This window comes from Oreochromis niloticus, linkage group LG7 (assembly GCF_001858045.2).
Source record: "Oreochromis niloticus isolate F11D_XX linkage group LG7, O_niloticus_UMD_NMBU, whole genome shotgun sequence".
In the NCBI taxonomy this organism is placed as follows: domain Eukaryota; kingdom Metazoa; phylum Chordata; class Actinopteri; order Cichliformes; family Cichlidae; genus Oreochromis; species Oreochromis niloticus.
In genome coordinates, this window is record NC_031972.2 from 8,054,223 (window position 1) to 8,081,271 (window position 27,049).

The 27,049-nt window shown below is 37.8% G+C and overlaps 2 protein-coding genes and 1 long non-coding RNA gene across 4 annotated transcripts; 1 reads left to right on the top strand and 2 right to left on the bottom strand.

Annotated features, from left to right (window-relative positions):
* Positions 1-3,989: 3,989 nt before the first annotated feature.
* Positions 3,990-17,795, bottom strand: sptlc1 (serine palmitoyltransferase, long chain base subunit 1). Of its 2 annotated transcripts, XM_003439455.5 has the most exons (15): positions 17,663-17,795; positions 14,615-14,722; positions 14,445-14,539; positions 12,659-12,752; positions 12,470-12,542; positions 10,966-11,098; positions 9,643-9,772; positions 9,407-9,496; positions 9,040-9,147; positions 7,626-7,721; positions 6,854-6,950; positions 6,628-6,682; positions 6,267-6,384; positions 5,169-5,242; positions 3,990-4,854 (listed from the first exon to the last, which is right to left on the bottom strand). In XM_003439455.5, exons 1-15 carry the CDS (start codon positions 17,714-17,716, stop codon positions 4,758-4,760), a joined length of 1,422 nt encoding a protein of 473 aa, XP_003439503.1. In that variant the 5' UTR covers positions 17,717-17,795; the 3' UTR covers positions 3,990-4,757. The 2 variants fall into 2 exon arrangements, with proteins under 2 accessions (XP_003439503.1, XP_019216316.1); XM_019360771.2 differs by lacking the exon at positions 14,615-14,722 and having other exon boundaries at positions 14,445-14,567; positions 17,663-17,730.
* Positions 17,796-18,285: 490 nt separating this feature from the next.
* LOC100694211 (chondroitin sulfate synthase 3) lies at positions 18,286-24,680 on the bottom strand. Its single transcript, XM_003439602.5, has 3 exons — positions 24,082-24,680; positions 23,447-23,730; positions 18,286-22,792 (listed from the first exon to the last, which is right to left on the bottom strand). The coding sequence occupies exons 1-3, from the start codon at positions 24,644-24,646 to the stop codon at positions 21,218-21,220; spliced, it is 2,424 nt and encodes an 807-aa protein (XP_003439650.1). The 5' UTR covers positions 24,647-24,680; the 3' UTR covers positions 18,286-21,217.
* LOC112847550 (uncharacterized) lies at positions 24,194-25,079 on the top strand. Its single transcript, XR_003221144.1, has 2 exons — positions 24,194-24,331; positions 24,554-25,079. It is a non-coding gene; the product is annotated as an uncharacterized LOC112847550 (long non-coding RNA).
* Positions 25,080-27,049: the final 1,970 nt, after the last annotated feature.

The window sequence follows — 27,049 nt, forward strand, 5'->3', positions numbered from 1 at the left end:
GCGCTATATAAATAAAATGGAATTGTACTCAACTAAACTGAACTGAATTGAATGACCTGAAACAGCCCATCTACATCAACAAGGAGGGCAAGGAGGGTGTCCAGCTTCAGGTTCCTGGATGTGCACATGGACTTAGGCCTCCAGTGGAGCTCAAACACCTTGGAGGTTGTGAAGAAGGTCCAGCGGCATCTCCACTTTCTACGAATTCTCAGGAGGCTCAATCTGAAGAGGGAGCTGCTGACCACCTTCTACTGCTGCTCCATTGAGAGTGTGCTGACATATTGCACATCTGTGTAGCTCTCGAGCTGCACCATGGCACACAAGAAGGGCTATAGCCTTAATCAATGCCAATACTGGATGTGATTTTTCCACATATATTTTCTTACCTTCTGCACACATTGCACATGTTGTAGATTTTATTTTTTGCACAGTCTATATATTTTATTCTGTATATATGGTATTTATTGTGTTTTGCTTGTTTTCTTTAGAATTGATTTGAGACGGTACAAAAATTTTGTTGCACTATTGTACAAAGCAATGGCAATAAAGTATTAAACTGAGATTCAAACTCATCCAAGACTTTTAGTAGATACACCTATGGTATCAATTTGAAGCTCCTATGACACCTCATTCTCGAGTTATCCCAGACATACTTGGTGTTCATGCTGTCTGCCCGCCCACATGGCAGGGTGACAATACAGTGCCAAAAATTCTTATTTCAAAAATTCTTGAAAGAGTAGCAAACTTAACAGCTAACTAATCATCTGATGAATGGTTTATTTGAAGAGTTAGAATGTAGAGTGGACCCATAACACAGAAAAAGCACTAGTGAAACAGCACTTCGACAGTGGAGGCATCTCTGTGCTTTTCCTGCTAAACCATGCCATAGATATTTTACAGGTACTGCGTTGCAGTGGTTTGAATCATGTCTATCAAATAAGACTCCAATTTGTTCATGTAACTGGAGAGTCCTCTTCACACACTAAATAATTATGGAGTTCCACAGGATTCTGTGCTGGGACCAATTCTATTTACATTACACATACTTGCCTTAGGTAGCGCGATTAGAAGACATAGCATTAACATTTTCAGTGCTATACAGATGATACCTAGCTTCATTTATCTATGATGCGTGATAACACACCAATTGCAGGAATGTATTAAAAATATAATCAGTAGTTTTTATTCCAGCAGTGTGATGTTCAGAATTCGGCTGTGCATTTATAACAGGCTTTCTTAAAAACCCTAAAACATATCAGCAGGTTTTGGCATGAAATAGAAAAGGCAGTTACAATAAACATTTACATGATCTGCGCTGCTTTCTTTGATATGTCAGTTGTTTAAGAATTATCAAATGGCCCATCGCAATGAATTACATAAATGATGGTCCAGTGTATCCTCTGCTAAAGGAAGCAAGCGAGCTCCTTTTCTTAGTGTTTAGTGAACTGGAACAGATACTTCCGGGGTCAAGTCTCTCAGTTAGGAACCTTCTTGAGCAAAATGGACTATCTGAATGCACCCATGTTGTCTAACCAGGAACTTACTCTAAATGCAACTACCTTGGCCTCCAGTAACAATGAAAAATCTGGGGATATTTTTTTTTACCACGATATGTCGTTCAGTGTGCACATTAAACAAATATGTAGGACTGCTTTCTTGCATTTGCACGTTTTGGTTTGATTGCAGCTAACTGTACATGATAATATTTAATTATTCAAAGCTTGCTTTAATAAATAATAATAAAAAGAGGAAGTATTTTACTGGTGGTTCCTCAAGGTGAATAAACAAAAACATGAACAAAATATCTCCAAATATCTCTAGAAACATCCTGTCTCAGAATAAAAACTCATCAATGCTTTTATTACTTCTAGGGTGAATTGTTGTAATTCATTATTATCAGGTTGTTCTAAAAGTTCTCTGAAGAGCCTCTAGCCAGAATAGTTACAGGACATTTCTATTGGATTCCTTTTATTGGCTCCCTGTTAAATCAAGAATTGAAAATCCTTCCTACATACAAGGCCTTGAATAATCAGGCCCAATCTTATTTTAAAAATCATAGTACCATATCACCCTAACGAAACAGTTTGCTTCAGACTGCAGGTTTACTTGTGGTTCCTAGAGTATTTAAAAGTAGAATGAGCTCATGGAGTTGAACTCAACTACAGGCTCTTCTGTCCTGGCCCTGATTGGATCTTCACTCCCCCTTCCCCCAAACAAGACCATCGATAATCCAGTTGTCTGGCACACAGTGAGAGTGTGGGCTCAGATGAGGAAGCATTTTGGATTTACAGGCTTCTCCCTTCTGAGTCCAATTTTTTCTAACCCTTTTTTTCAGCCATCATTATCTGATCCTATATTTCGAGATTGGCATGACAGGGGCATTACATGTTTCAATGATCTGTTTTCTGACAATACCTTTGCAGCTTTTGCTCAGCTTTCTGAAAAGTTCAATCTCCCACGTACACATCTTTTCAGATATCTGCAGACCAGACATTTCCTCCAATCTCAGATTCCAAACTTCCCGGTAAGCACCAGCTGCAAGCCCAGGGGATATGCTCCTTACCCTAGTTCCAACATGTAAAGGGTTTATCTCTCTTATCTATGACAGGCTGGTGAGCATGAACGGTTCTTCGATAGATCGGATTAAAACGGCCTGGGAACAAGATTTAAATCAGTCATTGTCTATGGATATATGGGACTTAATACTCAAGTTAGTTAACTCCACATCCCTATGTGCCCGCTACTGTCTTTTACAATTTAAGGTCATGCATAGGTTTCATCTCTCCAAAGTCAAACTATCCCGTATGTATCCGAACGTTGACCCCACTTGTGATAAGTGTGGGAGTGCGGAGGCTTCCCTTATCCATATGTTCTGGACGTGCCCTAGCCTTGAAGGATTCTGGAGAGATATATTTCAAAACTTGTCCCTAATTCTTGGACACCATATGGATCCTAATCCATTAGTTGCGCTTTTTGGCACCACTGGAGAGGCTGATGCACGGTTGACCTCGTCACAGCGTTGCATGCTCTCCTTCGCCTCCCTTGTAGCTAGACATGCAATCCTACTAAGATGGAGGGGTGCCCCTTTGCCCACCCAGACTCAATGGCTGAGGGACCTTATGTACTATCTGAGCCTTGAAAAGATCCGATATGCGATTAGTAATACTGGAAAAGTAATACTTTTCCAGCCTCCAGGTTGCGAACCTGACTTCCAGCATTACTCAGTAAGTCCTCCCCCCCTTCTTCTTCTTTTTTAAATTTTTTTTTAAAAATGTTATTTAATTTTTTTTAAATTTATTAATTTATTTTTTTTAGTCATTTGTGTGTTTGTCTTATTTTCTTCTTGTTGTATTTGCATTGTTTTTTGTATTTTTCTTTTCATGTGTGTGTTTTTTGTTTCTGTTGTTTGTGTGTTTGTTTTTTCTTTTTTTCTTGCTTTGTTTGTTTTGTTTTTGTTTTGTTTTTTCCTACCTGGCCTGAGGGATAGGGGTTCTAAGTGGTATGGGTAGGGGGTTAACTGATGAAAGCAATTATAAGACATGTGAGTGTCATTAATCTGTATTTTAATATTTCAGTTCAAACAGTCACTGTGAAACTTACTTGTTTGTTGTTTAACAATTCTGAGTGTATCTGTTTTTCTTTGTTGCTTTAAATCAATAAAAATATCTTTGAGAAAAAAAAAAAAGTATAATGAGAGGTAGAGCCTACAGCTTTCAGGCCCCTCTTCTATGGAACCAGCTCCCAGCTTGGATTTGGGAGACAGACACGATCTCTACTTTTAAGATTAGGTTAAAATGTTCCTTTTTAATAAAGCATATTAATTAGGGCTGGATCAGATAAACTCTGAACGAAGGATAATAATTCACATTTAGGCAAATGTTGTTGTGATTTGGCACTTTATAAATAAAACCAAATGGAACTAAAATGGTTGCACAATTGAGAAAGGTGAAATATTGTAAAAAGAAACCATAAACATGTGACAAGATATCTAAAAATAAATGTTCACAGGTAGAAACAACAGCCAGTCAGCTGTTTTATCTGAAATATTTCAATTCAGCACATCAAAATCTTTTAGTAGTTGGACACTGTGTCTTCAGTGTGGCCAGTTTCTGAAAAACTGTTGAATAGTATTATTAGCAATAAGAACTTCTCAGTTTCAACTCCAGTCTTCTATGGATGTCCTCTCTGTGACCTCAGTTTGGGCCTTGAGAAAACACAAAGCTAGTATTTTCACATGTCACATCTAGTTATATGCTAGACTCATGGCAACATCGAGATTTCTGTTTGTTTTCAAAGAGCTTTCCAAAATCTGTTATGCGTAATCATAAACTACACAATGCAATCATTTCAATTCACCTAAAAATGATCCAAGGTGTAAAAATCTGTATTTATTTGTTACAAAAGTGGAACAACTGGGCACAGTTCAAGTAGGAGTAGACTGCAGACACAAATCAATCAAAAAGGCTTTTTTGGTCAGTAAATAAAAAAGCATTTGTTTTGTGGAAATCAAGTTAAGTTCTAAATGAAAATGTTCTCTATTAGTGTTTGGGGGCATTTTTATTCAGAGCAGAAAGGCCCACACTAACTTTCAACATGTAGAACATATAACATACATATAATATCAATAAGGAAAAAAAGGAATCATTGACATTCATTCATTAGTAGAGATCTCACGAGTCGGTCCGCATCTTGCGGATCAAACTGTTGTTCCACCCAACCAGTGGTGTAGACTTCTGTTAAAGCTCCAGTGATGTCTGCTAACTTATGAGGAGCGCTGAAGCTGCCTCTCTGATACAAGCCACAGCCTTCTGGATGTCTTCCTCTGTTTGTTCAACGGTGACCACCACTCTGATACTGGAGACACATAGGTGGAGCAGTGAGACACACTGAGACTGTGTAAAGGTAACGTTATTTACACAAATTATTTCAATGAAATATTTGAATGCTTCAAACAAAATCACCCTCAAATTAAACTTTAACCCATCAAATAATAAAGCATGTACAACCCCAACGGGTCATGGCAGATGGCCACCCCGCGCTAAACCTGGTCCACCGCCAAAAAAAGCTATGGACCATTGAGACACAAATGTATGAAAGTACTAAACAACATTAAACCCCATGACAGAACTCATAATGTGCCAGGTGCATAGAAATGTAGGGTCTTTTACCTGGGAGGTGGAAGAAAGCGCTCCTCTTTTTCCAGGTACCGAGCTAGGGTCAGAGCCACATGTCTTTCCATACACTAAGACAGAAATCATGAAAACTCGATGAGACACTAACACATTTTTATACAGTGTTCCATCACGTGATTGATGGGAACTCTAAAGTGAATTATAAGAATGTTTTGGGCATAAGACAATACAGATACTAAAAACACTGTGTACTACTGATCAAATGATGAAAGCACTATGCAGTCCCATCCAATCACAATGTAGTCCCTGTCTTAACCATATACTATTCACACAAGTGCTTACTGGGTTCATATTATGCGGAGCAATAAAACCAGCCTTTCTGTCAAGCTATTGGCAATCTACAAAACCATTTAAGAGTGTGAAATAATAATAATAATAATTATAATAATAATAATGATGATAACAAACATGGTACGGCAGTACTGAAAAAAGCAAAATAAGTAAACAGATTAAATTTGTTACATTTTTCTTTCCTCTTTTAGTGACTACCCCTGATCATGTGGTCCACAACTACAAGTGTATTATGAAAAGATACCAGAAAGCCCCAAGTCTGTCGCAGAAACAACCAAGTAACCAGTGTGAACAAGACAAGCCTAACACATACCAGCATCAATGTTGGCCTTTAAAAAAAACAAACAAAAACACTATATTTGTGAAGTTATGGTACTATCTTGCTGTCTTCTAAAATATTATGCGCCAATGACATGTCCAAACTTTTTTGTTTTGATGGGGACGCCCCTTAAACTTAACCCCATTGGGGAATAAGTGTAAGAAGGTAGTTACAGTGAACTGTTTCATTGTTTCTTGTGTATTTGTGCCTTAGTGGCAGGTTTTACAGTGAAAATTGTTTTATTGTTTTCTGCAACAACCTGACTTGTTGTCTGCAAAATGCACACATGTACAGGGTACTTGCGCCTTATTCGCAGGTCGTGTTATTAAGTGTAACCGGATTTCATCTTGACTTTGACACTCTCAGTCTGAAGTTATATATGAAATCTCACAGAGGTTTCCAAAAACTTTAAATAACAGTTTCAGTGTGCGTTTGATGGAATCATCTGGTGCTGTTAGACTTACATAATCTACAACGGAACGAAGCTGCTTCATGTCAGATTCCCTGGAGCCAGAACTTCTCTCTAGCTCCAAGTGAAGAGCTGGGGCCACTGGAACTCCAACTAACTTTAGACCTGGTGTTCTGTTTCACATAGAAAATAAAGCAAACATATACCAAAACTCAATTTATTATGGACACTGTAAAGGAAGACAAAGCCAAAGTATAATTTGAATGTAAGCCTATGTGTTTCCTCTATGTGTGAAAGGCTGTAGTGTCTGGGGATGCAAATAATGATGCTGAATCAGAAAACTGATGTGGAGGGACATCTCCCCGACCCACAGAAGAAAAAGGAAAAAAAAGAAATCACCATAAACACAAACTTACCCTTGTAAAGTGTTGTAGACATGTTTGCACTTTTCTCTGAGGACTCTAAAAACATCTGCAAAACAGAAGAAATTTTTTTTTTTTTTTTTTTTGTACAAAAATTTTAATAAAACATGCTTCCTAATCAGTAAGAGGTAGAAATGGAATACTTAATCTCCAAGAACAGGTTATCAGCTGAGATAATGTATTTTTTCTGAGCTGGAGTGGATAAGAACAGATTGTATACCTGGGTCCTCCTCCATGATGTTGAGAGCCTCAATAGCAGCAGCAGCCAGCATGGGAGGCAAAGAGGCAGAGAAACAGTAGCCCTGGCCTGACAGACGCTACAAAATACATAAAAAAAAATTTTTTTTTAAATTACTAAATCATATCTTCATGATTAACACTCTAAAATGACAAATGCGATGCGATGACAAATGCAGGTTAAAGCTCTATCATCCAAACAATAATTGATATTCTTTTTGGAAAACATGGATATCAAGTCCTCTCTAGTGAAGAGGAGAGACACCATCCTGTTCTCAGTGCTCGGTTCAAAAGCTTGGATCTCTACTTCGCCTATTAAGACAGCACAGCTTCATAATAGAAGAGTTCTGGTGCTCAAACGGCCTCCTTGCAGTCCAGACCTTTCACCAATTAAAAACATTTTGCAAAGTCACAGCAACTGGTCTCCTCAGTTCACAGACATTTGTGGGGCTGCTACACAGTAGGGGTGATGTGGGCCGCGAGTTTGAGACCCCTACTCTATATCGATTAAAGTATGGGTCAATGAGATTTGCAAATCATTGCATTCTGTTTTTATTTAAATTGTACTTTAGTGTAAAATGTAATTAGGCTTGTAAATAAGTGAAACGTTTCAAAAAAGCAACAGATTTATAGTAGATATGATGATTTGTCAAGCATGGGATTAATCACTAATCTTGACAATGACATGTAAAAATGCTGGCTGATTATCTGATGATGCATTACAAGAGAGACTCCCAACATGGTTGTTACAGTACCTGGTGGTCGATGACAAAGGAGCGGCCGCAGCAGAAACCTCCGATGGAAGCCAGAGCATTTTCCATGTTAGCACTTATCAGGTCAATGTCATCTATCTGCAAGAAACACAGTTTTTTCATTTTGCTAAGATAGATTTAAAATGAGGTAATCAAAGTGCAATTTAATGACAAACTGTCATATTTGTTTTAAAAAGTTAAATAGAAAAAAACCCCCAGATTATCTTCATTTTTGTGACTATAAATTTCATGTTATTAAGTATTCTACACATTTTATTTTTGTATCATCATGAAATAAAACTATACACCATTCAAAACTGTCACTAGCTGTCTTCTGCAATGTGAAGTTTATTATTAGTCCCTCTGCAAAATACAAGACTGTAGAGGACGGATTTAAAGTTTTTGTTATATTTTAACAAGTCAATTCTGAGCAATTGATGCATCTATCGTTCTATCGGTCTCGATTCACTCCCCTTTCTTACCACCAAAATGAAAGTTTGAGGCTTTTATCTTTAATAGCTTTTGAGACATTCATGTTCAAACATTGCCTCAGATTTCAATGTGGGAGGAAACTGCCTGAAAGTAGGCTGACAGAGCGTTTTTCAAAAATGCTCTGTCAACCACACACACACACACACACACACACACACACACACACACACACACACACATGCACACACTCACACACAAACACACGCACCAGATACTTGGACCACAACATTTTTATGCCATTCAGAAAATGGTTGAGCAGAAAGCCCACGTTAGATTCACTAATCCAAATGAAGCAGGCCATCATTAGACCTAGACAAACATCTACAGGCCTACTAAAGAAAGTTCAGAAACTTTAAGCGTGGCTGTAACCGACTGGTACATTAAGTACCCCAAAGTGCTAGAAGACAGCTAAAACGGATGGGTGCATAACTTTTCCCTTTGCAAGCAAAACCCCTTCATAACATACAGCCAAGTTAAGAATACTGGCGAAGAAGAGGTACACATAAATCAGGAGACGCACATTTCTTTCTTTTCTTTTTTTCTTCTCTTTTTTTTGTTAGTGCAAATCACTAGTCTGCTAACCAAATATTCAGATATTGCCATTAACAAAAATGAGCCTGAAAGGATTGTGCATTTGTGCAAGAAGCTCAACGTAATGGTAAATCTTACGACGCCTTACAACAAATAAAATTCAGTATTTGATCATGTCCATAGATTCCAGACTTCACATAGGATTCTTTGCAGAAAATGGCTATTTTATTAATATTTCAATCACTTTTATTTATTTGATTGCATCAGCTGACCTAGACTAGTTTGACTACGGTAAAGCTACCAACAGAGAAAGACAGTAACACATTTTGAATCAGCTGTTAAACTGTTTACTGCCAGCATTAAGTATTTTTGCATTTCAAGCTGAACTACTCACATTGACCCCAAAGTGTTCTGTGACTCCTCGGCCATGGTCTCCCAAAACACCAAATGACATGCTCTCCTCAAGAAAGATCCGCACCTTGTATTTGTACTTGAGTTTTACCTGGAAGTTAGAAAAACATAAAAAACAAAACATAAAGTCAATAAATGGCAAAAAGTATCTATGTGTACACTATCTGGTATAATCAAGAATCAAGCGAGTGGTGAATGATTTAGTCTACTGTAGCAGACTGACATCGGCTCAACTACAGAAGGTGGATGATGTTAAGCCATAATATTTTCCTGTTTTTGGAGGGGTTTTTTAACAAAAATTCTGCAAAATAAACAAAATTAAATTGGAAACAAAAAAGTTTTCCATGTACCAGTTCAGGCAGAGGACAGATATCTGCAGTGTTGATGTAGAGCCCCTCCACTACAATGAACTTCCGGGTCACTCGAGCTTTGCGAGGATTCTACAAGAGAAACATTGTTATTTGGAGATTTTTAAAAACCAAATGAAAATACAGAGAATGTAGAAGCGTTTAACATCCTGTACCACCTCTAACACCATTACAGCACATTTGTGACACTTGAGTTTCTCAAACGGTCCTCTACTAACCTTCAGGTCCTCTAGCTCCTGCTCCTTAAGCAACCTCTCCAAGTCCTCCATGTCATTGTGTTTGAAGTACTTGATTAAGCTGCGGGATGCCTGAAGACCTTTTTGTATAGCGAAACAGGCTGCTTCATCTCTGAACAGAAAATAAAAGAGAAAACATTAAACTATGGAACCAAAATATCACACACTTGGAGTAAGTCAGACTTACACGTTTGCGGGCAGGTAAATGTGTCTGTGCAAACAAAACCTGACTGACAATCACTTCATCCAATCCATCAACATGTCTATGAAACCCCACCCCTACAAGACTCCTCAAACAATTCTTAACAGTAATTACTGCCTTTTAGTATTAACAGTTTATCTTTAATAACAGGTTACACATTACAGGCTTTTAATGTGGTTAAACCAGTACTTAAAAAGCTCTTACATAATCCAGCTTAGTCAAATATAGATCAATTACACAGACAAAAACCTAGTGAAGTTTAATAATCGTCCTATGGCCTCTGGCAGTGGCCTGATCACTAGGCTTGTCCTGTTACACCTCAGTGCAGCATTCAACTGTAGATCACAACAGTTTACAGAGACTAGAATACAGTGTTAGCATTAAAGGCATTTAAACAAGAAATCTCCTTCACATACAGAAGTTAGTCGTGGAGTTCCACAGAAAACCTTTTATGTTAGACATGCTTTCCTTAGGTAATTTATTTAAAAAACAATTTACACATTTCTGTTGCTGTACAGATGATACTCAGTTATTATCATCTAAAATGTTATCCAAAAGTTTTGAGCAGCCCAAAATTTGAATGATTTGACATTTTTTTTATTATTTTGTTTGATCACATTAGTTCCTCAAAAAGCCCATCTTCGGCCTGGCGGTAATTATATATTTTTTCATCTAAAAACAGTCCTCTTTTATTGATTGATCAGTTGCATCTAGCTCTGGCTCATGTTAGAGCAGCCTTCATGTCAAAATGTCTGTAAACACATGAATTTCCAAATTTACGTGTAACTAGTTTCATTACACTGACCTCCAGTAACACTTTGAGAAATCTTGGGGGCGTTTTCTTGTCTAGGATGTGTCCTTCCATATTCGCATTGAACTAGTATGTAGGAGACTGCTCTAACACCTCTATTTAAAGCTTTCATTTGAATCACAATGTCACAGCAAGTGTACTGACAAGGACTGTTAAATCCAGAACTTAAAATCTCTGTCCTCACAAAGACCACATAAAATAAACAAAACTAAATGTAACTGAAGATTGGTTTGAGTGAGGGGTGTTATCTTGGTTTATTATTGGTATACATATTATGAGAAACAACACTCACACAAAGATGATGTCACCCCTCTTGGAGTAGGCAGGTATTGCACTAGCAATAGTCGCAAAGCCATATGAATAAATAATGGCCTCTTCAGTTTTCATGAATTTGGAGAGACGACTTTCCAGCTCCAGGTGAACATCTGGGGGCAGGGAAACGTAACATTAGTTACTAATTGGTTACACTTTTTAGATGTCACTTACCATTAACTTTAGTATTTCTGAGTTTTTAGTGGATGTGGTTTAATCAGAGGTGAAAAACTACTGCACTTTGAAAGAAAGACTGTAACAACACCAAACAGCAGTATGATTTTAAATATTTGTGCTTGACTGAGAAAAGTCTCAGTTCATCACTTAGCATTAGATACATTCACTTGCTTATCCCTTGACAGCCTAACAAGGCTCAATCAAAAATATGATAGGGCTGTATATCATATTTTCACTACCCATTTATCATGGGAAAAAGACTTAAGGATAATGACAAAATTATAATACGTAGAGAAAATGTGAGAAACTGCAAACTCCAATGAACTTAATAAGATATACTTGGATATATAGTTGCGTGAGTGACTCTAAAATTATGGTTTGCTCTGAACAGTGAATGTTTCTTGGTGTGTGAAAGAAGTTGCTGTGGTGATGGAAAGTAAATGTCCATACTAAGGTAGAATGAGTATGACTATTGGTATTTGCTTTACTACTGAGGTTTCACTAATTCATTTGAATTAACTTGTTGCATGATCTGATGATTGAGTCATTAGGGCTTTTTCCAAAATTATCCTCCTTGTATTATCCCTAGACAGCTGGAATTTCGATGGCAAATCAACAGCTAACATATAAATGCTTAAGCTAACATAACGTAACTAATGTCATGCCCCGTAGTAATTAGGCTACTCAGCAGCCATCCTAATATTTCAGTCTTTGTCCTGTCAAAAAAATATAATGTTGAAATCTCAAATAAATAGTCTGACACCAATGTGTCAGATTTAAAAAAAACAAACAAAAAAACCCCCAAAAAACAACCTTTTTAATAAAATGAGTTTGTGTTTAAGTGCATGGGATAATCATTTCTTTTTGGTATAAAATTGATCTGAACGATCTTCAGTTTTCGTGTTTGCAACATCTTCTGAAAACTTGACCTCTGACTTTAAGGTCAATCCAGTCTGAGACTTCTAAGAAATGGTGTCAATTTAAAAATCCTTACAAAAGCGGGTGGCCATGCCGCTCATCAGTCGTTTAAGGCTGAGCTATAACTGCAGAAAAAAGTTGTCCTATATATAGCCACATTTCTGTATAAATGGGTTTGATTTCTCTGACAACACATCGTTTTATGTCAGAGATATTCATTCAACCAAGAAAAGAATAAATTAATGGTATATTTAGGAAATAATTAGATTATCAAAGAGTTTAATTACTTTTCTTGCAAGTGTAGCTTAACATCAAATGGTGGAATGTTAATAGAAGATAAAAATACCCCATCAGCCTTTTACAGCTGAGGGGTGAAAAGCTGAACTCACCAAAGGTCCCATAGAAGCCTCTTGGACCACAAGTGCCCACACCATATTTCTTCAGTGATGCCAAAGCCTTTTGCTGTAATGAAAAATTAGCTTATAAAATTCTAAAATTAGAACAAATTCAAGTTTTAATAAAACTCATTGACTGAGGCGTAACGCTTAAAGGGATGCCTTTAAATAATAAATACTGACCTTAACACGCTCATTGTCAAGGAGACCCAGGAAGTTGAACGATGCAAAGTTAATGCAGTCTTTTCCATTGATTGTGATTTTGTGGCTGGGAGGTCTGTAACAGAAATTTTGCATTTGAATCTTTAGCTTATCATCTTACATGCTCAAGGCACAAATCAGATATTTACAAAAAACAGATATTCTCATTTTCATCCAAGCAGTCAAGTTCAGATTGATTTTTTTTTCCCTTTCCTTTTTCTCGAGTATATGAAAAACATTACCATTTAGTTTGAGATCAAGGAAGTGACTAAGTCATTTACAAGTATTCAATTTTTTGCCTGAATAAGCCCTTGGGCTGCTTTTGTGCACGTATCTATCTGTAGTGTGAAGGTCATTTAGCTGAATCTCAAATGCTACACCCTTCGTATTATCCTGCTACTTCTATCAGCAGTCACACAGCAGTTTTAGATATTATATAGCAAAGACTAACCCGGGCTTCCTGTTCTCAAGTGTAAGCAGTGGTTTACACTTTGTTTTAAATCCTCATTCATTATAGTGTCTTTTGATTATAGACTTTGGCAATGATATGCCCTCTACATGGAGTATACTATTTGAATAGATAGTGTGTGTGATGTTTTTTCTTAACCAAGGAAAGACTTGTCCAATGATGCTCTTCATCTTCTGTGGTCTTTTAGACATTTTCGTCTGTCTGAGCTTGACCAGTTAATTCCTTGTTTCTATGAATGGGCTAGATAATTGATTTGGCCACTTTAAATTTTTGGATGTCTACCTGACAGATTTATTTGGGGTTTTCAGCTTAGGCATCTCTTGATACAACTGCCTATTACTTACAAATTTTCCTTACCTCCCTACCTGTTTTTATTGTCTTTCAACAATACATCGGTTCCATTAAAGACATTACCCAATTTTTGATATAGCCCTTTTAAAATCTTGTACCATCTCTGATGGGTATGTTTAGCAGCTTAATTTTAGCCTCTTTCACTTCCATAAGCTTTGGACTGCATATTCAAAGCACCTATGATCACCATGTGTGGAAAGGCAAAAAACACAAAAACTATCATATCATTGTCCAACTGCTTGTGGACCTGCCTAGCAGATTACCCATAATTATATTAAAAAACTTTTTTTTCCCTTAAGATTATCAATGAAAAACCTTTAAAAAAGATTAGGGAGAGATGTATCTCAAGATCCCAGAGCAACTGCCAAGACACTACTGAATCACTTAGCCAAGTAAAAATTGTAGTCTTAACAAAGGCAATCACTTGAACCCTGAACATGAATGGACTGCAGATCAAGAAAAACCCTGCTTCTGCAGAAGAAACATCTTCAAGCTAGACTGACACATGCTAAAGACAACCTGGAGAAAGATTAAGCACACTGGAAGTACATCCTTTGGTCAGATGACTAAGGTCCTTTCCAGAAGACCATAAAAGAGTTTGAGAGATTTGCCAAAGAACAATGGGATGTGATTGCTTAGGAGATAAGTGCAGGACTGCTTGAAAACAAAAAGAAACTGTCACTAGGCTGTCATCTAGCTAAAAAGAAACAAAATTAACTATTAGCATTTTGGGTGGGATAATTCTGTTGACAAACTAATGTAAACATGCAAACTAAAACTAGTATATTTGGAAATGTCATGCCAATTCTGGTTCAGAGGAAGAAAATAATAATATTAAATTTTCACAGGGGGGCTAATATTTCTTTCCTCATCTGACCCTTATGGACATTTAGCTTTAGTGAATACTTAAAACCTGTAAATAAAGCAGTGAGGTAGCAGAGTGTTTACCCTGTGACAACATCATAGTTGAGGGTGGGATAGTCTTTGGAAACGGGAGGAACTAGTGCCTCTGGCTGCCATTCCTCAATCAGGTCCTCCTTTTCCTGTAATGTAGAATCACGTGAGAAGAGTCTGATGACAAAAAAATAATACCGTTAGATTTTCACCGCACTGTTTACCTTCTCTGTCAATTTATACGTCTCATGAAGTTTGTAGGTCTTAGAGAATAGAAGCCTAATTATCCACAGTATGAGGATTCCCTCCAAAATAAGGTGGTAAGCAGGGGCCTGAGAAAAAAAACAAAACAATACTTCTTTTTGAAACATGCTTCATAAAATGCATTTTTACATAGGAAAGAATTAAAATAAGTGGAAACATTTCAGAAACACTGGAAATGCCTGAATGAAATTTAAATGCAACATAAACAACTAAGCTATAGAGAACTTCATACATCCATCGGATAGCTGTATAAAATCCCAACTCTAAATCTTTGAATTCCTGTTTTCAGTTCATTGCTGCAAGTGTATAAAAAGCAAGTAGCCAAGCAATGGGCCTTTTCAAACATTTACAAAAGAAAGGGTTGCTCTAAATGGTTTACTGAATTTGAGCATGGTACTGTAATATGATGTAATAATTAAGTTTGTGAAATTTCTTGTCTCTGAAATATTCCATGATTAATTGTAATTGGTATTAGTGCAGAGTAGTAATGTTTATAAACCGAAGACATTTAGCTGTGATGTTGCAGACCATGTAAAGTTCTAGAGTGATTGTGTTAAGTGCTAAGGCACACCACTTGTAAAAGTTGAGCATTCCAAACCTCCTCTTAGCACATGGACTGTGCATCAGGAACTTCATGGCATGTATTTCCACGGCCAAACACCTCTTATAAATGTAGTTGGCCCAATACTTTTTGATGCAGTAAAAGAGGACATGTAAGGGATTAGTGTGACAGAGTAGGATACTGACTAGGAGGAGGAGGAAAAAGAGGAAGATAATTGAAATGGCAGTAAAAACAAAACACAGTTGAACACTCATGTCTTCAACCCAATCATGCTGGCTGCACCAACATGCGAGGTTACAAAAATTAAGAAGAACACAATCAGCTAAAACAACAGTGAAGTCCAAAGCATACTGCTGCATTTCTACTAGGGCTCCAACAATTAAAATAACTCAATTATAAAAAATCCTCAACACAAATGTTTTGCTCCAATGTTTCGTTTAACACACGGCAGTGTAGTGTGCAGTTGTTACCATGTAAACATGAGCTTTTCACCCCAATTTGTGACTGAAAATAGACTTGCAATAGGAACATATCTAAGAACAAGCATGTGACTAAGTAGTATGATGACATTAAGCCTACGCAGCATAATTTTATAGTTTAACGTGGAGTCTGTCTACACATGGATGTTGAGCAAAGAGGTGGAACCATTATTGAGACAGTAAAGTCAGGTAGAGTGAAATAAAACGTTTTTCTAGTGTTCAAAACAGCAGTGCTGTTCCTGTAATTACCATTAAAACCTTTACTGGGAAGAAGGTTTTGGCCCTTAATGAAAGCACCTGATCAGCAAACTCTTACATGAAGAAAAGTGAAATTTGTAGCTTCTCCATCCACCACCGTTTGCTTTATCTGCAGATTCTCTACAGCGAGAAACAGTAAAGCTGCAGAAATTACATTAAAATATGCAGATGAACTGTTAACTTAGTCTGACCCATGTTTAAATTAGGCAGCCTGCTGAAGGCTGATGGCAGCCGTCCCACTTTCTATCGCAGTGATACCTGCAGCATGCAGGGGGGAGTCTAAAGGGGGGCGTGAGGTGTACTAGACCATATTTCAAGGCTTTGATATTTCAACATTATTTATCAGATTTAAAGTGAAATCAAATCAAATGATCATAAAACTGCATTATTATTTAAAAATATAAAAATGTTTTTTGCAGGGCAATATAAACGTACATAGGCCAGTTGAACTGAGGCTCTTATGTTGGACACTGAATTATTATTAACATTCATTATTAACCTCCACACCATCATAACAGAAAATTAATGATATGAAGATGTGATAAACTGAGGATGAGGATACTTGCTAAAACATGTCCAAGAAAAGTCAACATTTTTCTAACTGCCTGGATTGGGCATCTAGAGCCTAATTGACATAAAGGAAGAAAGAGGCAACCATTCACAAATACAGCCAATTTAAAATCAACAATTAATGTAGCTTGCATGTCTTTGTGGGAGGAAGCTGGAGTGCCTAAAAAGAAACCACACAGGCACAAGTGGTAAATGGATGGACTGATTCTGGCCACTCAAAGTGCTTTATACAACATGTCACATTCACCCATTCGCACAAGCACTTTCTTCTATGATTTAAGTGCTTTCTATCTATAAGCATTCACACACTCAAAGCAACTTGGGGTTAGTATTTGCCCAAGGATACTTGGCATGCAGACTGGGGCAACCTTCTGATTAGTAAGTGACCTGCTCTACCTCCTGAGCTACAGCCACCCCACACGACCATGCAAACTCCTGCAGAAAGGCCCCAGCTGGCTCTCTTGATTCAAACCCAGAGCCTACCTTTGAAGTGACAGCACTAATGACTGTTCTACTTGTCATTGCTTAAAAATTTAACATGGACACTTGTGAATAGTTGAAGAGATATCCAAGATAAAGTATGCTCCTACTTCATTCCATCATGACAGTGCCCTACGAAATGACGGAAGAGACGCGCTCTACACACACACATAGCTGATCACTTTGAGAAGTTTCCCCGATCACTAACCAAAAACATGTGAAGGAAGACAGAAATCTACAGTCAGACCACAAGAGTAATTCTAACAATAATAATAACAACAATAATAATATTATTAATAATAAAACAGCCAATCATAGCACTGATAAACAAAAGCTACAACAGTTAGCCTAACGTCTTCAGCACAGTTTGAAGCTCTTGTCGTAGCAGCTCTATCGTGTTATGTGCATTTAGAAACTTAACTCCAGCGCTGTAGCTCACCTAATGTGCAAGTAGTAGCTAGCTACTACATACTTCCTTGATGAGTTGCCTCTTCGCTGAACAACTACGGGCTGAGCCTTTCATCGGGTCGCAACCGAGAACTTAACAGTTAACAACCTGGGACAAATTTAACAGCACTAACGTGTAGCCAAGCATAAGAAAAATCGAGTAAACGTCAGGGAATAATTCGGCCCAACAACTGAGGAAAAGAAACACTTACCTCATAAAACGCCTGGACCATTTCCACCAACACCCATTGCTGTCCGGTCGCCATGTTTGACTTCCTGAAACGTCACTCGCAATCATGCCACACCCCTATTACGTCACGCACCACTGCTACTGTCCTTATCTCACGCAAAAATCCCCATGACTTTATTTTTATAATAGATAGATAGATAGATAATATTTATAATAAAATAAAAAAAATAAAAACTCTTACTCTATGCAATACTGTGCTAAATGCCACTTTAAATCTTGTACTGCTCTAAAAATTTGCACTGCTGCTCACTCTTGCCACTTTATCTCATGTGCAGTCACGTTGTCCCACCCCACCTCAATACATGAATATTGAGGTAAGGTGCTCCATCAATACATTTCTATTTTCTCTTTTATTTCTTGGAACTGTAATTTTAGTGTTATATTGCATTATAATTTTAACTTATAGTCCTATATTGTACTATACTGCTGAGAGACTCGTCTTCTGCTCGCCTAACACATTTCATTGCAATGTTGACCCTGTGCTAACTTGCATATGACAAATATAGCTGAAAACTGAAAACTAATATCACAAAGGTGACTCAATGATTAAATTTAATTCAAATGAATAACTACATAAAGCATTAGTGTGATTAATGAATTTAATACTCGAAACTGACTGACTGTACTGAAACAAATTGTCAAAGAACAAAAGTGAAATTTAGTGAAGGCCGGTTTTTACAAGGAGTGCTTTGACACAGGATTTGAAAAAAACAAAAAACAAAAACAAAGACAAAAACATTCCAACAAACTAAATTTGGGTCAGAAACCATGATTTGTTTTAGTCCAGACGCAGTAATGACATACAGTATTACCTCTGTGATTGATTGTAGATACAAATTCATGTAAAATGGCTCGTGGCTAACAAAGCACCCTTTATTTAGCCCAACAATTTTCTGTGGCAAAAAACAAATAAAACATACAAAGAGAAACTGCAGCATTATCAGAATGCACCATCAGAAGAACATCCCACGCTTGAAAGAGGTCAGCGTAAAATAGCTCTATTACAGGTGCTAGAGGTCTGCCTGAACTGACAGGAACAGGGGTGGCTCAAAATATTCATACCAGAAAGTGCTGCATAATCAGTCAACCAATCAAAAGGCTTGGCCAAGAACTCACCAACTTCAAGCTTCAATAACCAACTGTGTGGAGCTGTGACATCTGGTGGAGAGCTTTGTTTTGCCACCAGTGCAAAAGTTCAGGCAGAGCCTTTTGGGGCACTCTTTTGAGACTGCAAAAACTAGCAAGTTAAACTAAATTTTGTGGTGAGCAAAGGAAGGAAATAGAATGACCCTCAAACTTCAGTTGGTTCCAGATCACTTTCTTGAAGATTGAAAAGTTGATTCATTTTTCATTTGTGTTTAATTTTAGCTTTTCAAGAGTCTGTCCTAATGACTCCTGTAGTTACATTTAACAACAACAAAAATAAAAATAGAATCAATAAAGGATAATCACACATCTTCTATTAAGAATTAAAAGACAATCATTTACACTAAGCATAATTACAATAAAAATAGTCAATAAAATAATAAAGATTTTTCAGAGCCAGCTAAATTAACAGCATTCAATCTTTGCATTTCCATATGAACATCATTAAATCAACATGAAATAATTAAAAATGGAATTTTCAACCAACCCTTTACTAGATTTACCTCAAATGTCTAAAGGATTTTAAAGGTCACCAGATCATTGCTTAATCAGTCAGGGAAGAAAGCCTATATTCAATTCAGAAACAGGACTTCAGTCTAAACACAAGATTTAGACATTTGCTTATATTTTACAATCAAATCTCATTTTTATAATAAATACTACTGCTTATATCAGTTCTAGAGTTACAGAGAGCCATAAACTTGCTGAAATTGATCTTAAACTGTACAAAAGTTAAAATGTCTGTTTTGAATTGCAATTAATAAAACAATACCTACATTAGCCATCTGGCTGCATGGCAAACTTAAAGTGCATAATAACACATAATTATCAAAGCTTATAAATGCTGTGACTGAAATTGTTAGATGTTTTTGATTTGTTTTGCAGAAAAAAATTTTCTTTTGCACATGAATAAGAAAGTATTGTGAAAGCGGTTATCCTGCCTTTAACGGAGTATTTTATTTATTGGTAGGTAGTGCATTCCACTTTCAAGCCTTTAGATGCAGCGTGTACCTTTACCTTTGGTTTAATCACAGAAATTTTTATTTATTTAGTTATAATGTAAAAATATTAGTGGGATGGAGGTTCAGGGGGGTAGTGCCAGGGAGGCTGGCAGGCCAGCTGAGATCAATTCGTTAATCACTCTCTCCCTATTTCAGTGATACTGGGACTTGGAGGTGGCAACAACTGGAAAGCTGCTGGGACGGCAGAGTGAAAGGCACAATTGTACATAAACGCACATAACGTGCAACACTGAGTGGTGTTTACAATAATTTTTAATTGATAAAGCTATAATATCTTTTTTCATTGGTATTTGATTTCAGCTGTGTCTACATTTATTGTATGCACCTTGGGTAACTGAGAATGAGGTTCTGTCTTAGTGTGTCTTCCTAGGTTTTGATTGAGTAAAAATGATGGCAGTGAAGCTGCTGAATTATGATACTCTAAAATTAATGAAAGCAAACAGGTTATAGTTAGACTTGAGACTGGAAATAAGACAGCTGAGCAGGACTTATTTCTAGAACAGAAGCATACAAGAAATGTGGACAGACGGTAACTACACAGGCTCAGCTTCAGATCTGCACGAGATGATTTCTAAACTGCAGTGGGAGATTAAGGTAGATTAGCTTAGATCAATACAGCAGGACCAAATCCCTCACCTACACATACATACAGATTGTTTAGCACAGCACACCATGCTGCTCAATGAGAACTTATGGAGAGAAGCAACAAAGTATCTAATTCACTGAATCACTGAGTTGTAGGCAACATAATTGTTGTAGGCAACAATTATGCTACAGACACAAACTTGTAGCAAAGTAAAACATCACTCTATGAATAACTTCCAGCATTCACAAATCTCACTTACCATATTAATAATTTCTGTTGATTTCATTGCCTGACAGTACTTTTTAATTGCCAAGTATTTTGGATAATTCAACTTGTTCTTTCGGCCATTTAAATAATTCCTCAATTTACCCAGATTAACAAGTAGTTCATTTATGCCGGTATAAAAAGGAGACTAGTAGAGAGTGATGCATAACTGTACAAAATAACAATCAGCTACATTTAGCTATTACATATACCAAATATTTCTTTTTCTCATTCTTACCAATTTTCCAGCTGGTTTAGAAGAAAGTAAAGAAGCAGATAGTTGGCCTTGCTTCTGCACTAAATTGGGTGCAGATCTGTTCTATCTCCTTTTGGTGTCTTTAACATTGGTCTATCTCCTGCTGGTTAAGCTGTGTCTAGTACCATTTCATTGGTTAGAGTACACTCAGTTTTAGAGACATGACTGCCTTGGGTGCCACAGTGCATAGCTATCTGCGTTCAAGCAGAACAGAAAGTAGAGGAGTCCTGGAAGGTCGGGGTATCAGGATGAAGTTCTGTTATAGCCTACCTCTATGTGTTTCTCAAGCCACATCTCTGCTAACTGCACAGCTGATGCAAATGCACTTGCTCTTGACCCAAGACACATTTTGTATTGCTTCTGTTCAAGGCTTGAATTGCAATTGACAGGATGATAAATGTGGACAATTCCTGGTTCTTGACTGCGTAAAACCTTTAAACCAGAATTAATAACTTTGGTGAAGAAGTCTACATCTTCTAACCCCCAGCCTAGGATTGATGTATCAAAACCTCCAGCTTTTAGTAAATCGCTCTTAAAAACACAGGTGGTTCCAAAGCCATAATCACGCCAAAAGCCACTTTTCTTGGTGAGCACAAAGTTGTTTTCACTTGAGGCTTTTTCACCATACACAATCTTAGGGCTGTATTGGCTAAAGATAACAGGAAAATAGACCTGTCTCCCTTGAATAGCATTATCTCTGCAGCGCTGCAGAGCATCACCACTAAAGATTAGATCAACATCGCAGAGGAACAGTAAAGTGTCATTATCAAGCTGTGATGAACCCAGCTCTAGAGCCAGCCCTCGTGAGAAATTTCCTGTCATGGGGATTAAAGACATTTCAGCTTTAGGATACTTTCTCTTATAGTCCATTATTAAATGAATATGCTTTTTTATATTCTTATTGTTTACATTGTCCACCAGAATGATGCAGAGCTGAACATTTTGTTTAGGTATCAAACACACTTTCTCAAAGTTCTCCATAAACCGAATAAAAGTGCCATAGCGACCAGACAGTGGGACAAGAATGCTGATCTTTTTCTGGCTTTGCTCCCACATTTCTCTTGTTGACTCATAGAACTGGAAAGGTGACAAAAACTTCAGAGAGTTGGATAGGAATGACAGGGATTGGGATTCAGAGTTGATGGCAGCCATAAGTTCTGACACATTTAGATCTTCAGCTTCACTAAAGAAAGGCCGGCTGAAGGACTGTTGAAGGTAAGCGTGCCGCCTCACAGGCAGAGTTATTTTACGTCCCTTGTGTTTTTTGTACAGAAGCAACAAGTCTAAGATGTATTCCGCACCATGTATTGGATCCACCCTGTAGTAGCCATACTGAATCTCTTTAAAGTCAATTACATGGCCACGTGTCTTTGAATTTTCATTAATCATTTCCATGACCTCTAGTATAATATTGTCTTCAAGGGCAGTGCGAAGCAATTTTCCAAGGCTTTGCCTAGCCATCTTGTTTTCAACGGCAGAATAAATATGTTGGCCTGTCAGGAAATCCCACTCAGTGACATCATTTCTCTCACTGGGCACATAGCGCATGTAGGAAGGTGGCGAACCCAGCTGTTGGTCCTCCCACAGTATTTCTGTATCACTAAGATAACTCATATGTAGGCCTTCACGGTGGAGTAGGATTGTGCGGTAACGGAGCCTTGAAATCTCACAGCTGAGCATGAAGTTGTGGAGCCGGTACTGGTAGGCAGGACTTTTGTTGGGATGGAGCGTAATGGCATTGTGGATCTTGCGACTGTGAAGTTCTTCAATGAAGCCTTTTTTGTTGTGTTCATAGTTTTCGTAGAACAGTTGCTGCATCTACGGAAAGAATTTAAAAGTAATAAGAGTATGGATGTCCAAGCATCAGTACACACAACATTCTTGACTAGAGCTGGATGATATATATCATTAGCAATTCAAATTTGCTAAACGACAAGACAATTTTTTTCTTTCAACAAACAAACAAAAGACATTCCATGTCCTAATTGCTGGCCTTGGTAGCTGGGGATTGGTCTGCCATGGTCTCCGTCCTGGCTGCCACCCAGCACACACTGCACTTTACACTGCCCCTCTGCTGTAGAGCCCCCCCCCCAACTTTTATGTCTTTAAAATACTTGTAAAAACTAAATGTCTAAACCTACCTACCCCCAAAATGTCCTTGTTTTCTTAGAAGAAATAATAATATAACAAATAGTTTTAAAGTGTTTTTGTGGATATTTTGTTGACTCCATGTACATATAGGGGATATTCACATACTTCACTGAAGAGGTATGTGCCACCCTACCTACACTTCTTGCCCCTCCTTTGCCTCCTCATCTGAAGTTTTCTAGATCTGCCACATGCTAACAATCTGGAACACAATGCAACCAAGTGCATTTTACTGATTTGAAACCTACTGATACCATTGTGATATCCAAGAGCCCTCTCTCGCTCTCTCACACATATACACACACACGCAGATTCAAGTCTTACCTCATAAGACCATACACACTGTGTGCCTCCAAAGCGTCGTACACAACGCCCTACTTCCACATCCTCATGGGTAGTGTACATCTCCCTTAGACAGGTACTGATATGAGGGACCATCCTGCGTAGCACCTCTCTACTAAAGATCATCCCAGGACCTCCCATGCAAAAGTTTTCTCCAGGTTCTAGAGCCAGTCGTCCTAATTCTTCAGCTGTGCCCAGCCCTGTCTGGCCAAGGTAATGGGGCTGACTGCTGTTGAGTGACCGCAAGAACAATTCCAGCTTCTCACCTAGCACAAAGTGAGTTGTAAGAAATAACTGTTATCAAAAATGGTCAACTGTATGTATTCTAGACATGTGTATGGGTGCAGTCTTTATCTTCCAGCAGCACAACCCACTGTTTTTTTCAAAACACTCTTATTACACTTTGTAGCTGGATGAAAAATATTAACATCTTAGCAACTTGTACAATCATAGTTTTGGTTGCTTAAAATGAGACTACATTAATTTATCTCAGTAATTTCAAAGAGATGTTGTTTTCACTAAAGCAACACAATGTTGCATAATGCATAACATGTTACATTTTACTGTGACAAATAAACAAACTGCACTGGCATCAAATTCAATCCCAAAATAAGCACCTCTTATATAAACATCATCATCTGCCCGCATGAACCACTCGTATTTATCCAGGTAATGGTCATGGATGTACTTTAGCATCATGAATGATTTCTTCTGTGGTGGATAGGAATCATCAACACCTGCCAGTGAAACCACAGGGAGGGGAGCAGGCGCGTGGACGGTCCCAGACCCAGCGCTCGAGAAGAACTCCACCTTCCCGGGTATAGAAGCCGCCCATGTCTCATACGCAGCCTGTGCTCGAGACGTCAGGTATTTTTTGGCTGTCATCACGCCAACATAAATGAAACGCTTTGGTTTCCTTTGGGCTCTGCCTAAATGTCCGCTGCTGTTCTTCGCACTGAATAGCCTGTTCTCCTGCGGACTGTCCAGATCTTTGACTGACACGGACTTCCCGTGGATGTCAGCACCTATAGCAACGGCGGAGTCACTGTAGTACAAACACATGGCAGATCTTTTCCTTTTACTTTCCAGAACCTGAGGTAAAATGAGCCAAGAGGACGCTGTGAATCCGAGAAAGACGCCAAAGATCACGGTCGTCCACGATCTTCTGGACTTAACAGCCATTTCGTATCCTACGAAGAGTACAGTTCTGCGGTTAACGGGGACTAAATGTATGATTGCTGACGCTGTAAGGGTGGTGCTAATCTGTGAAGCACACTATTCCTATGGAGCACTAGTGTCTGACTGATGTGGAAGACGAAGTTTCCGTTTTAGTAGCATAAGGCACGCAACGGGGCATTTCCTTCACAACATTAAGAAACATGTTAGCCTGTCCCCAGCCGTTCCAGGACGTCTGTACTGAATATTTGTATTTCAGTTTCTTTGGGGGTTAAATGATTTTGTCCTCATCTGGGACCGCTATCTTGTCGTCATTCTGTCGTCCATCAACAAAAACAAATTCACTTCCAGTCGTATTTCCTTTTCAGAATAAAAGCAAATGTCCATAAACTTGCAGCAATAGTTGTTTTGTTTTTTTGTTCGTTTTAATAACAACCAACTGCTTAACCACGACATGCAAATTACAACGGTGTATAAAAGGTTCAAAATTTATCATTGGTCTAAGGAGTAACAAATATAACAAAATGTCAATACTTTTGTTTTGAAAGTTTCATTTACTCCAACAACTTTTAAAAGGATGGCTAATACAAAATAAAAGCTTTATCACCGTAGACTGACGAGTCATACAAATATATATTTTCTATGGTATTTGACTCTCCTAGTGCTCATGCATTTATACGACCTTACCACGCCACAATTTTATAACCATCGTTTCACAATAAAACCGCAATATTCCAATTGGTTAGGCTGAAAAATACACGCATTATCAGCTTTCATACCACGCGGTCCGTTTCATTCGCGCAGAACCGGTCGCCTGTTAAATGGAATGGTCGAGGCGCTGGGATCTGATCTCCTTTCAGCGGATCTAGGTTAAAGTAGATCGGTTAAATGGAGGAGTCGCGTCATCTCCGTTTACTCCAATGGGCCTTTTTCCTCTTTCTTTCTTTCTTTCTTTCTTTCTTTCTTTTTTTAAACTGCAATTGCGGATCATGGAGCCTCGTAATAGTTCCGGTGTTCCAGGTTAAATGGTTTTTATATTAACTGGTTAGATTTGTTTACATATTCCACTCTCAGTGTTTCAGATGTTGGATCCGCAGATTCGTCATTTTTACTGAATGGGCTTCTCTGTCTGTCAGTGTTTGACAAGATTCATTCCTTTTAAATTCCGTTTGGCATTTTTAAATCAGATCAGGCAGTCTGAGGGCAAACACAAGATGCTGCAGCTCTGCCCTGAGGAACAAGCTACATTTGCTGATTTTGTGCGGAATATTGCCATAACATCACGTTACATAGAGCAGCAGCTGCCCACGTTAAATTTTGACATCACCAAGTAACGTTTGCGTGTTTCCCGAGTCAGTCAATTCGAGGGTCCGTCCAGGGGGGAAAAAAAATATTTGCTCGTTTTTTATGTTATAGAAAGACAGAGGTAGGAGACAGGGCAGAAGACTTTTCAATTAAAAATAATAATAATAATAATAATAATAATAATTTCATTGTTGCCTGAAGATAATATTTGCATGAGCTGGAGATGGAAACCTCTTGTCAAACCGCATGACACACTGACAGAGAGAGAAGACCGTTCGGTAAAAATGACGAATCTGCGGATCCAACATCTGGAACTCGGAGAGTGGAATATGTAAACAAATCCAACCAGTTAACCTGGAACACCGGATAGGTTTTCTGTATTTAATCTATCACAACACCTGTGGCTCTCACAGATTTAAATATATTAATCTTCCTTACTGTATTAGGTTGATGTTAAAAAATATAATTATTAAAAAATAGTCACTTTATTTTCCACTCAGATTATGTAGTTTTGATTAAAGTTTTTGTGTTTTGTTAAGAAAAGCCAAGCACTATGCCTTCCCGTTCCTCATAAAGCAGTCTCAGTCTTAACCACATACTATCCTCACAACTGCTTACTTGATTCATATTATGTGGCAAAGTAGCTTTTTCTGTCAAGCTATTGGCAAGCTACAGAACCAATGCAGATGGGGAAAATGATCATAGATGTTCAGTTGTAGAATCAAATCTGTGAAGTAAACATACCAAAACAAACAAAAATAGAAAACACATTGAATGTGTTTAAAATTGTTTCTTCTTATATATCTTCTCATATTTATTTTATTTCCACAGGAAAAAGTGAATTATGAAAAAACACCGAAAGTCTGTTGAATGTAGAGTCCATTGTTTTTGAGCTTATTTAAAAGACAAAAGAATGCTGTACTCATAAATATACATAGATTAAATGGTAAATGGACTTTTTCTCATATAGCGCTTTGCTACTCTCCTGGAGCACTCAGAGCGCTTTATACAGAATGTCACATTCACAGAAACACATTCTTCTATGCTTTTAAGTGTTTTTGAGCTAACATTCACACCCCGAAAGATAATACACGAGAGAGCAAC

Excerpts from the sequence above, each read along its gene's own strand:
- sptlc1 (XM_003439455.5), bottom strand. The coding sequence starts at position 17,716 with ATGGCGACCGGACAGCAATGGGTGTTGGTGGAAATGGTCCAGGCGTTT. Across the intron at positions 9,497-9,642 it reads AGGAGCTAGAGGACCTGAAG|AATCCTCGCAAAGCTCGAGT; the intron begins GTTAGTAGAGGA and ends TTTCTCTTGTAG. Across the intron at positions 9,148-9,406 it reads TCTGTCCTCTGCCTGAACTG|GTAAAACTCAAGTACAAATA; the intron begins GTACATGGAAAA and ends TCTAACTTCCAG.
- LOC100694211 (XM_003439602.5), bottom strand. The coding sequence starts at position 24,646 with ATGGCTGTTAAGTCCAGAAGATCGTGGACGACCGTGATCTTTGGCGTC. Across the intron at positions 23,731-24,081 it reads TGATGATGTTTATATAAGAG|GTGAGAAGCTGGAATTGTTC; the intron begins GTGCTTATTTTG and ends ACTTTGTGCTAG. Across the intron at positions 22,793-23,446 it reads AGTGTGTATGGTCTTATGAG|ATGCAGCAACTGTTCTACGA; the intron begins GTAAGACTTGAA and ends TTCTTTCCGTAG.